This window comes from Macaca fascicularis, chromosome 6, assembly GCF_037993035.2.
Source record: "Macaca fascicularis isolate 582-1 chromosome 6, T2T-MFA8v1.1".
NCBI lineage: Eukaryota > Metazoa > Chordata > Mammalia > Primates > Cercopithecidae > Macaca > Macaca fascicularis.
In genome coordinates this window covers 163,952,061-163,963,284 of record NC_088380.1, presented here as the reverse complement: position 1 = coordinate 163,963,284, position 11,224 = coordinate 163,952,061, and the positions used below count along the sequence as shown (strand labels likewise).

General features: G+C 44.6%; 1 protein-coding gene and 1 long non-coding RNA gene across 2 annotated transcripts in view; one reads left to right on the top strand and one right to left on the bottom strand.

Moving 5' to 3' along the window:
* The first annotated feature begins 1,920 nt into the window (after positions 1–1,920).
* On the top strand, positions 1,921–5,901 carry GARIN3 (golgi associated RAB2 interactor family member 3). The gene is made up of 2 exons (XM_005558383.4): positions 1,921–2,622; positions 4,607–5,901. Exons 1-2 carry the CDS (start codon positions 2,005–2,007, stop codon positions 5,816–5,818), a joined length of 1,830 nt encoding a protein of 609 aa, XP_005558440.3. The 5' UTR covers positions 1,921–2,004; the 3' UTR covers positions 5,819–5,901.
* Positions 4,194–11,224, bottom strand: part of LOC135971462 (uncharacterized) — a 24,839-nt gene continuing 17,808 nt past the window's right edge. The window contains exon 3 of the long non-coding RNA XR_010587687.2: positions 4,194–5,271. This is a non-coding gene — a long non-coding RNA (uncharacterized lncRNA). The remainder of the gene's footprint in view (positions 5,272–11,224) is intronic.

Sequence of the window (11,224 nt, the reverse complement as noted above, 5' to 3'; positions counted from 1 at the left end):
CAAAGTGCTGAGATTACAGATGTGAGCCAAGGCACCCAACCAGAATTAAAATGTTTAGAAGAATGTATCATGGCAACAGCATGCCTGGCTTATAGTAGGTTCTCAATCATACAATTATAGTTTCTCTCATTATTAATTATTCATCAGAAATGACCTTAGGAGAAGAATATATGGCTATGTCTATATACAGCTCCAACTTCTTACTTTTTAACATAATTGTGTTGACTTTTAGTTATGATTCCGTTATAATAGAATATATGCCACTTTGTTTTTTCTTATTTTTCCCCAAAAAGTCATTCAATATCTTCAGAAAAAAAAATTTCAGCTTTTCAGAGATAGGAAACTTTGTCTTTGCATTTCCACTTTCTAGGGGGTCGCAAACAAAATACTTGCTCATTAAATTTTGTTGAATAAATAAATGGAAGAATGAATCTCAATGGACACAAGCAAGTTTATATTTACTGTGAGGCTGCAATGTGCCAGGCACTGCAGTTGGCACTGGGTGATATAAAAAATAACATTTCGTGGTTGAAGTTCATTTCAAGACCTCCACATGGTAATCATCGAGTTTGGGGGAACGTATGTTTATTGCAGAAGTAATTCTCTAGCTGGGGGAGGGGGAATTTGGATTCTTCACCTTGTACAAAGTAAAACAAAACAAAGCAAAAACTCCAGATAGATGTCTTTGCCATCATTTCTCAGAAGAGCTTTAAAAAGAAACAGAACGTCAGTGGCTTATCAAGCAGGCATCAAAAGTGAAGCAGCAGACATATCCGTGTGGGAAATCCTGTGGTGATTCAAGACCTCCAAGAATTCCTGTGGTTCCCAGTAAATCCCCACACATGTCACTACCTACCAATGACACTCACTTTGATGCAGAATGAGATTCTCAGTGAGCCGTGCAGCTTGAGGAAGAGAAAAAGGTTGGACCTAGAATCCGGCTCTGGACTCTAACCTCAAGCAAGACAATCTTGAGCCTCCGTTTTCTCACTCGAAAATGGTGTTTTAAAAGATAAACCTGCGTCTGGCTGGGTGCGGTAGCTCACACCTATAATCCCAGCACTTTGAGAGGCTGAGGGTGGATTACCAGAGTTTGGGAGTTCGAGATCAGCCTGGCTAACATGGTGAAAAACCCTTGACTCTACTAAAAATACAAAAATTGGCTGGGCATGGTGGTGGGCACCTGTAATCTCAGCTACTTGGGAGCGTGAGGCAGGAGGATCGCTTGAACCTGGATGGCAGAGGTTGCAGTGAGCAGAGATTGAGCCACTGCACTCCAGCCTGGGGGACAAGAGTGAAACTCCATAAAAAAATAAAAAATAAAAAATAAAAACCACTTCAAATGAGAGAATAGTTGAGAAAATCCTCCATATCCTGAAAATCACTGCCCAAATGGAACCCTGGCTCTTTAGTTCTGATGGGGAACAGAAGTCCCTTGGGACCATTCGTTCAACACCTATTCCTGAGTGCCTGCTGGCACTGTGCCACCTACACACTGGGGACACAGAGATCAGCATCTAGACAGCACCCCTGCCCTTAGCAAGCACACCTTACATGACCAGGATTTTATCCCCAGGAAGCAATTCAGCTGAAGCAAAAATATTTTTGCAAGAAGATGATCCTTGAAGGGGTATCTAAAACAGCAAAACTGGAAACAACCCAGATATTTATAAAAGCAGAATGACTTCATAAATTATGCGTCCCAGCATTTTGATTGAAAAAAATACCCAGCCTACCCACACCTACACCCCGGCAAGGTCAGCCTCACCCCTGTGGAGGTGTTGATTTGTTTTGCGGGGAAGGCTGGTGACCCTGACTCGAAGGGATAGTTGCATGGAGGCTAGGACAAAGGGGTGTGAGATGAGTACAGGTCACAAAGGACTGCAGAGGATAAATGTGGTGGTGCCAGGAGATTTAGGCAGAAGCCCTGTAGGGAGATGGGCAGTTACCTTCTCTCCCTCTCTCTCTCGGGGACTCTATTTGTGGCTGGTGGAGTTGTCTTAAATGAAGAGAACTATGAGCAATGAATCTTGTTTACCTTATTACACAGCCCGCAGCTACTACTCAATGAGTGCGTTCAAAACCTCCATGGGGGACCTGCAGCGACAATTGTACAAGAGAGGAGAGTACGACATTTTCAAGTATGCACCGATGTTCGAGAGTAATTTTATTCAGATAAACAAAAAGGGAGAAGTGATTGATGTACACAACCGTGTCCGAATGGTGACAGTGGGCATCGTCTGCACCAGCCCCATCCTCCCACTGCCTGACGTCATGGTGCTGGCCCGACCAACTAAAATCTGTGAAGAGCATGTCAGACAGGGCTGGTTTGCCAAGGGGAGAGGTCGCAGACCCGTCAAGACTCTAGAGCTCACGAGACTGCTTCCCTTGAAGTTTGTGAAGATCTCCATCCACGATCGTGAGAAACAGCAGCTGCGCCTGAAACTCGCCACTGGCCGTACTTTTTATCTGCAGCTGTGTCCCTCTTCTGACACACGGGAAGATCTCTTTTGCTATTGGGAAAAACTTGTCTATCTCCTGAGGCCACCAGTAGAGAGTTACTGCAGTACCCCGACACTTCTAACTGGGGACACAGCACCCGAAGACAACAAAAGCCTAGTGGTAAGCCTCTCTAAGGCTCGAGAACACGGGGCAGGGGTCTTTGAGGGAGCAGTTCAAAGCCAGTCCTACAAAGCCTTTGGTGCTTTCTGAGGCCCACCTGGAAAAAGTATTGCATTTGCAAGGGCTCAGGACCAAATGAGCCACTACTAGGGGACTTACCACGCTGGGAGGTGGGAGGGCTTATTCAAAGTGTCCCATAGGCTGAATTTCAGAGACCTTAGGTATCAGCTACTCTGGTCTCACACCCAGGGTTGAAATCCTTTCTACACCATCCTGATTGTCAGTCTTTTCTTGAACACTTATTACCCCAACCCAGGTAGTCTGATGTGTTGTGGAACTTTTCTTTATTTGTATAAATATAAGGGGTGCAAGTGTAGTTTTTTTTTTTTTCGTGGATATATTGTATACTGATAAAGTCTGGGCTTTTAGGGTAACCATCATCTGAATAATATACATTGTACCCACTAAGTAATTTCTCATCCCTCACCCCCTCCCACCCTTCTGAGTCTCCAATATGCAATTGGAGACTGTACAGTTTTTTGTGCATTTTTTTTTTTTTGAGACAGAGTTTCACTCTTATTTCCCAGGCTGGAGTGCAATGGCATGATCTTGGCTCAATGCAACCTCCGCCTCCCGGGTTCAAGAGATTCTCCTGCCTCAGCCTCTGAGTCTCTGAGTAGCTGGGATTACAGGCACCCGCCACCATGTCCAACTAATTTTTGTTTATTTTGTTTTATTTTATTTTTTTAGTAGCGATAGGGTTTCACCATGTTAGCCAGGCTGGTCTTGAACTCCTGACCTCAGGTGATCCACCTGCCTCAGCCTCCCAAAGTGCTGTGCAAGATTTTTAACAATGAAGAAGTCTTTCTTCCATCTGAGTCACAGTCTGTCTCCCTGTGACTACCAGGCACTGCTTTCTGTGTCAATCAGCACACCCTGCGTGTGTGTATGCACATGCACAATCTTAGTAGCCACCAAAATGTAAAGTGAGTGTATCCCTTGACTGTGCAATCCCACTTCTGGAAATCTGTCCTGCAGAATATGTAAAAATAAGTGTACAAAATACAATGTCCAAGGATGAGGAATTGTATCAGTACTTTCTCTAGTACTGGAATTGCTCAACCAAAATTGAGTGACCATTGAAGGGGTACTGTAGATGGAACCTGGCAACAAATGAGAGCAAGACTTAGGCTTAGGCTGGGTGCAGTGGCTCATGCCTATAATCCCAGTACTTTGAGAGGCCGAGGAAGGCGGATCACCAGAGTTCAGGAGGTTGAGACCAGCCTGGTCAACATGATGGAAATCATCTCTACTAAATATACAAAAAAATTAGCCAGGCATGGTGGTGGGCGCCTGTTGTCCTAGCTACTCAAGAGGCAAAGGCAGGAGAATCCCTTGAACCCGGGAGGTGGAGGTTGCAGTGAGCCGAGATTGTGCCACTGCACTCCAGCCTGGGCGATAGAGTGAGATTCTGTCTCAAAAAAAAAAAAAAAGCCAACAACAAATAAAACAACTTAGACTTGATGATTTTAGAGATTCTGCTTTTCCTTCTCCTTCTTCTTCTTCTTTTCTTTTTCTAAACAGTGTCTCACTCTGTTGCCTAGGCTGGAGTGCAGTAGAGTGGCGTGATCTTGGCTCACTGCAGCCTCCGCCTTCTGAGTTCAAGCGATACTCCTACCCCAGCCTACTGAGTAGCTGGGATTACAGGCACGTGCCACCCTGTCCAGCTAATTTTTTGTATTTTTAGTAGAGTCGGGGTTTTGCTATGTTGGCAAGGCTGGTCTTGAACTCCTGGCCTCAAGCGATCTGCCCGCCTCAGCCTCCCAAAGTGTTGGGATTACAGGCGTGAGCCACCATGCCCGACCCAGGTTCTTCTAATTATAAGCCTTTGAATTGTTCAGCTCCAGGATAAGAGAGGAACAGAAAGTTCTGATCTCCATTTCAGTCATCTCTATCTCATCTGTTTCTCTTCCCCTTGGTACAGGCTGCAGAGCTCCACAGAGAAAGGGATCAGAGTGAGACTGGGCTCCACAAGCCTTGTGATGTATCCGCAGCCACCTCTTCTGCTTATGCTGGGGGAGAGGGAATCCAACGTGCCTCCCACAGAACGGCTAGTGCAGCTTCTCTATCCCGGAGCACTCCAGGGACTGCTGAAGGAGCAGCAGCCAGGACAGCAGGTGGCATAGCAGTGGCAGGAACAGCAACAGGCCCTAGAACAGATGTGGCAATAGCAGGGGCAGCAACGAGTCCTGCAACAGGCGCTGTGAGCATAGCAGCAACCAAATCTGCAGGCCCAGGCCAGGTGACCACAGCGCTGGCGGGAGCAGCCATCAAAAATCCAGGAGAAAACGAATCCAGCAAGTCCATGGCAGGTGCTGCCAACATATCCTCAGATGGTATTAGCTTGGCCTTGGTGGGTGCCGCAAGCACCTCCTCGGCAGGTACTTCCACCTCGATGGCGGGGACCACCAGTCTCTCCCAAGACAGCAGCTTGAGTGCGGCGTTTGCAGGCAGTATGACGACCAGCAAGTGTGCAGCAGAAAGAACTGAAGGGCCAGCCGTGGGGCCCCTCATCTCCACCTTGCAGAGCGAAGGCTACATGAGTGAGCGAGATGGAAGCCAGAAGGTTTCCCCGCCCAGTGCTGAAGCCTGGAATGAAAAAAAGGAAAGAAGAGAAAAGAAGGACAGACATCCCAGTAGGAAAAGTTCTCATCACCGCAAGGCAAGTGAAAGTCACCGCAGGACAGCGGGGGACAAGAATCAGAAACTGTCCTCCCGCCGGTCCGTATCTGGCCATAAAAACATGAGAGATGACAAAAAAGAAAAAGGGCACAGCAACGTGAGGGGCAAGCGACATAGCTCCTCTCGCAAGAGCTCCACCCACAGCTCCACCAAAAAAGAGTCGAGAACAACTCACGAACTGGGGAAGAACCGATCTGCATCTAGCACAGGAGCTTTACGTAAGAAAGCCAGTAAGATCAGCTCGTTTTTAAGGAGCCTCAGGGCCACTCCTGGTTCAAAGGCAAGGGTCACATCACACGACAGAGAGGTAGATATCGTGGCTAAGATGGTGGAGAAGCAAAACATAGAGGCCAAAGTGGAGAAAGCCCAGGGTGGCCAGGAGCTGGAGATGATCAGCGGCACTGTGACATCCGAGACCACGGAGACGATCATCTTTGAAACCAAATCCATTTAAAGAGGAGCCAGGGCTACAACTGCCCAGGGATCTGGGAAGTATCCCTAGAGGAGCCCATCCCAGCTTTCTTTACTGCAGCTCAAATAATAAAGGAAATCATACAACTCCAAAAGAAATACAATCTCCTGTTTGAATTTTTCTGCCCATAGCCTGGTGGTGACCTCACAGTGGCTTCTGTGATGGTGGCTATGCTACAGCCGGAGACCCCAGCCTCCAGGCAGGTAGAGCCCCACCACCCACCCAGGCCCAGCAGAGCCAATGTGAATGTTCTGCTTTGCCTCAATCCCTTTCTTCTGTTGCTTCCCAGAGATTGTCAAAGCCACAGACGAAGAGCTGGGATGCACTACCGCCACCATGTCCCCACACCCATTCTCCTCTTTTCTCTGAATGCCCCTGAACATGGACATTCAGTCCAGTCCTTAGCCTAAGCAGAGACAGGATTCACCTCCCCTCAGGGGATATGCAGGTTAGGAAGGAGCAGTGCAGCAGTATTTGTAGGCAATTAGAATAGGAAATCTACTCATCTAGATCAGGAATTGGCAAACCATGTTCTGAGGTCTAAATCTTGCCAGCTGTCTGGATTGGTAAATAAAGTTTTATTGGAACATAGCCACAGCCATTCCTTTGCATATTGTCTATGGCTGCTTTCACACTAAAAATGACAGCTCTGAGTAGTTGCAATGGAGACCATATGGCCCGCAGAATCTAAAATATTATCTGGGCCTTTAAGAAAATGTGTGCTGACTCTTGATCTAATCTTAACAAGTCTTCCTCCAAGGTGTAGACAGTGGAGAAATTCTCACATATGCTTACCAGTAGACAACTAGGAGAATGTTTACAGTAAAACAAGTTGTAATAGCAAAACCCTGGAAATTGCCCAAATGTTCCTCAAACAGGAGAGTTAATAAATTGCGGAATGGACTACAGTGCATAATCTACAATAGTGAAAATGAATGGCAGCTCTACATGTTAGCATGAATAAATCTTTATTTTTTATCTTTTTGAGACAGAGTCTGGGTTTGTTACCCAGGCTGGAGTGCAGTGGAGTAATCTTGGTTTACTGCAACCTTGGCCACCCAGGCTCCAGCAATTCTCATGCCTCAGCCTCCTGAGTAGCTGGGATTATAGGCATGCACCACCATGCCCAGCTAATTTTTTTGTATTTTTACTAGAGGCAAGGTTTCGCCATGTTGGCCAGGCTGGTCTTGAATTCCTGACCTCAAGCAATCTGCCCTCCTAGGCCTCCCAAAGTGCTGGGATCACAGGCATGAGCCACCGTGCCCGGCTAGCATGGATAAATCTTACATAATGTGGGATACTAAAAGCAAATCACAAAAATATATATGATATAGTTCAATTTGTAGAAGAGCTCAAAAATAAGATTCAACAATGGGATATATATTTGCTAAACGCAGAGAGAAAAACAAGCAAATGATAATCACAAAATTAAGGATAGTGACTATCTACAGGGTAAAGGGAGAGATGCCTGATCTGGGAGGCACACACAAGGAGTTTCAACAAAATAGTGATTATTCTATTTCTTGAAGAAGAGAGTGTATTCACGGGGTGTTGTTATTGTATCTTTAACATCTCTGAAATCAGGATTGTTTTTAAATCACTGTCAGCAAGATGTCAACTGCATGTCACTATCACTGCCTTAGAAATGCCCTAATCAATTTATTTCATCAATGTTTTCCTTTTTACACGTACACACGAGCGATGTATGACAGAATATCTAAGTCTGAAAGATATCTTTCAATAAGTATGAAATAAAAATTCTAAGTGACATAAAAAGTATTCAGAATACAGAAACATGGAAAAATGTTTAAATATATTAAGAAAAAAATAGTCCAAAATGCTGTACTAACATGATGTAAATTATGTGTTTGTGTGCAAGTTAATTCCCAGAATAAAAAAATCACACTACATTAGACATGGGATTACAAATTTTAAAAACCTTTATTGTAAAAAAATTGCCTTTCCATTTTTAAAAAACCTATAAAAGGAGTCAATGAAAAACATTAAATTATTAACACCAGATAATAAAAGTCGGATTTGAGAAAAATGATTCCGGGAGCCATGTAAGTCCAGGAGGGGAGCACCTGCCCAGCCTTGCAAGTCTTTGCTCATTCTCTGCAGCAGCAGTACCTTGGAGGACAGAAGTTGGGTTTCCAGCAAAACTTAGGAACCTTTTCTGAACAGCAAATATGTGTAGTTGAGATGGAGGAGGTGAGAAGCGACATATTCTGGAAGGAGTGATGGTTTGTCAGTATCAGGGGAATCCCTTCTCAGTTGCTCTAGTGGGCGGCTGGAAAATCTCACCTTGTGATTTTTGATAAATACCATAGGGGCTGAGATTAAGATGTTCTGGGAGTTGACTCCTGAAACAGTGGGTACAGGTAGAAGGACAGAGAGAGAGGCACACGCTCAAAAGTCTGAGAGGGCCTTTGGGAAAACCACCCAAGAGTGTGAAAGGTTGGCGGGTGGGGTAGAGGAGAGAGATAAAGGGAAACTCATTTCAAAGCCTTTAGTCTGGAGTTCCAGATTTGTAGCTATGCCAGAGTCTGAATTATCCTAGCTACAAACGGTTTAATTTCATGATTGTGTAGACTATGGTTTTATCTTTTGCCTTTCTTCTAGTCTTGTTTTATGCACCCTCCCCTCCCCGAAGGGTTTCTTCAGCATGAATATACTTTATTCACCCAAACGCAATTTAAGTAAACTAGAGATGGGGACTTGCCCACCACAGCGTGCTGTACCATGCACTTTCTCTACATTTCCTTTTCTATCTTGATACTTCATCAGAGATCGATGCATAAATACCTACGTATTTCAAAGCAACAGGCCTCTTCCTCAGAGGGAGTTATCAATTGGGGCATCAAGTCAATATCCCTATCAGATAAAAGCCAATACTTTTAACAGCAATATTCGTCACCATGGTAACAATTCTGCTGCTGCAAGTGCAATGAGACAGTGGATGGTTGATTACTAACCAATGATCCAAACTTAAAGTCTGGCATTACATGCATAAGTACAAAGATGACAAAGCGATATTTTGGCAAAAGCAGTATAAGATCACGCATGCAGTTGTCATGTTAGGGTGGAATCTTTCAAGCAGAGGAAACCCGTCTATGGCGAGAAGAAGCAAGGTGCCCCAAAATGTTGAAGGCAGACCATCATGGCTGGCAGGGCAAGAATGGAAGGCGAGATGCTAGAGGGAGCAGCAGGAGACAGACTGTGCAAGGCTTTGAGGTTCGTGTATGCAACTTTAACTTCTGTCCTTAGTAATGAGAAGCCACTGAAACATTTTAAGTTGAGGAGTGACTTGATCATATTTGCACTTTGTAAAGGTCGCTGTAGTTGCTGTGAGAAAAAATATTTGGGAAAGTAGTTGTTAATATGTGACCGTATGTAATTTCTGCCTCTTGCTGCAGGATCTATAAAATGAGATTAGAGCAGATGCTTTGAAAGACATGCTCCCATTAGAAATATCCATGTGATGGCTGGGCTCTGTGGCTCATGCCTGTAATCCCAGCACTTTGGGAGGCTGAGGCTGGCGGATCACCTGAGGTAAGGAGTTTGAGACCAGCCTGGCCAACATGGTGAAACACCGTCTCTACTAACAATACAAAAATTAGCCAGCCATGGTGGTGCGTACCTGTAATCCCAGCTACTCAGGAAGCTGAGGCAGAAGAATCTCTTGAACCTGGGAGGCGGAGGTTGCTGTGAGCCAAGATTGGCCACTGCACTCCAACCTGGGTGCAGAGCGATACTCTGTCTCAAAGAGGAAAAAAAAAAAAATATTCATGTGGGGTATACGTGGTGATGCACTATCCAGACCCTCCTTCAATGAAGGACTTGTGTCCTCAGTTGCTGAGAATGCTGCCCATAGACACCTTTCAGCTGGCAGTGAGTTTAGAAATTGTGCCAGTTGCAGAGATCTCTTTCACCCAATGTGATGCTCTTTCCAGAGCCCACATCAAGAACAGTGTGATGTAGCATATGAAGGTCTGGCTGTCAGCCCAATACAGACCAAGTCTGAAGGGCTATTCTAGTTCCAGAGCTTCCTGAGGGGCCTGCATCAAAATTCACCTTCCTTCCCTGTGTACTCCTGCTTCCACCCTTTTCCCTTCCACAGGTGCTGGTCCTAAGGGCGCTCCTTAATAAACATCCTTCCCACAAAACTCTGTCTCAAAATCTGCTTCACAGAGAACACAACTTGCAACATTATGCCAGTGTAATGCACTGGGGTCACCTCCTTGTGACTTCACTAATGTTATGAAAAGTGTTGATGATAGCCAGGAAGGATATAAGGTAGCATATACAATTTTGAATTTAAATAATTTTAAAACTAGGTATATTTGCTTACTGCCAAATTAATGGGTCTATTTGAGAAAATTCAAAACATGTAGAGATACAAAAGGAAACAAGTATTTTATTGACTACTTGGATAATTCACTTCTTACTGCTTCCAGAGAGATAGAGTAGATGTGATTTTCTCTGTTCTTCCTGATCAGTACAACTAAAGATCTTGAACATTACATATAAAACAAACAGCAGAAGACTTGAAAGGTGGAAAGAAAGCTAGGAACCTCAGGAACTGAGGAACAACATCGGGGTTATTTCCCTGGGTTTTTTTGTTTGGTTGGTTAATTTTTGCCTCATATATTCCACAACCTGGAGGTGAAGAAGCTGGAACCACTTATGCCAAAATAATCCCAACAAAGATATGATCAGGAGAAAATAAATAAATAAATAAAGACCAGGAAAGGGGCAGCCAAGGAAAGCAGAAAACTTTTACACAATTACAAGTCTACTTCAGCGAAACATCACAGAAAAAAAGAAGAAGAAAAAAAACCTGTGGCCCCACCCTCACCCATGGCAAAGGCCGAGTGGAGCTGAGATTAACATCTAACATCCTCATGAGGCTGTAATGAGGCCTCCTATATCCCAAGTGTGTGGTATCAGAGAATGCCAAGGAAGGAGCTTGGACTTTGACTTCCACTCCTGATAGCTGGTGATGAAGGCCTTCCCTCCTCTTCCCTATGCTAGTGGTGTCCATTTGGGGAGCTGGAACTCCCACCCTTGCCCAGTAGTAATGGGAAGTCCACCCTGGGGGCCAAGTAACTGCTATAGAAGTAACAAGGTGATGCCCCCTCCCCATCTCCTACTGGAATAGAGTCAGAAGAAGTCCACCAAAAGTAAGTTTTAAATAAGATTCAGAGTTTTCTAATGAATAAATGTCCAGACTTAAACCAAAAATTGCTAGTCATACCAAGAAATAGGAAAATTCAAAACGGAATGAAAAGAGACAACCTATAGGAGACAACATCAAAATGACAGAGATGTTAAGTTAATATCATAAAAACTTTAAGGCATCCATGAAAAGGGAGTTAGGAATGTTCT

Excerpts from the sequence above, each read along its gene's own strand:
- GARIN3 (XM_005558383.4), top strand. The coding sequence starts at position 2,005 with ATGAAGAGAACTATGAGCAATGAATCTTGTTTACCTTATTACACAGCC. Across the intron at positions 2,623-4,606 it reads AAGACAACAAAAGCCTAGTG|GCTGCAGAGCTCCACAGAGA; the intron begins GTAAGCCTCTCT and ends CCCTTGGTACAG.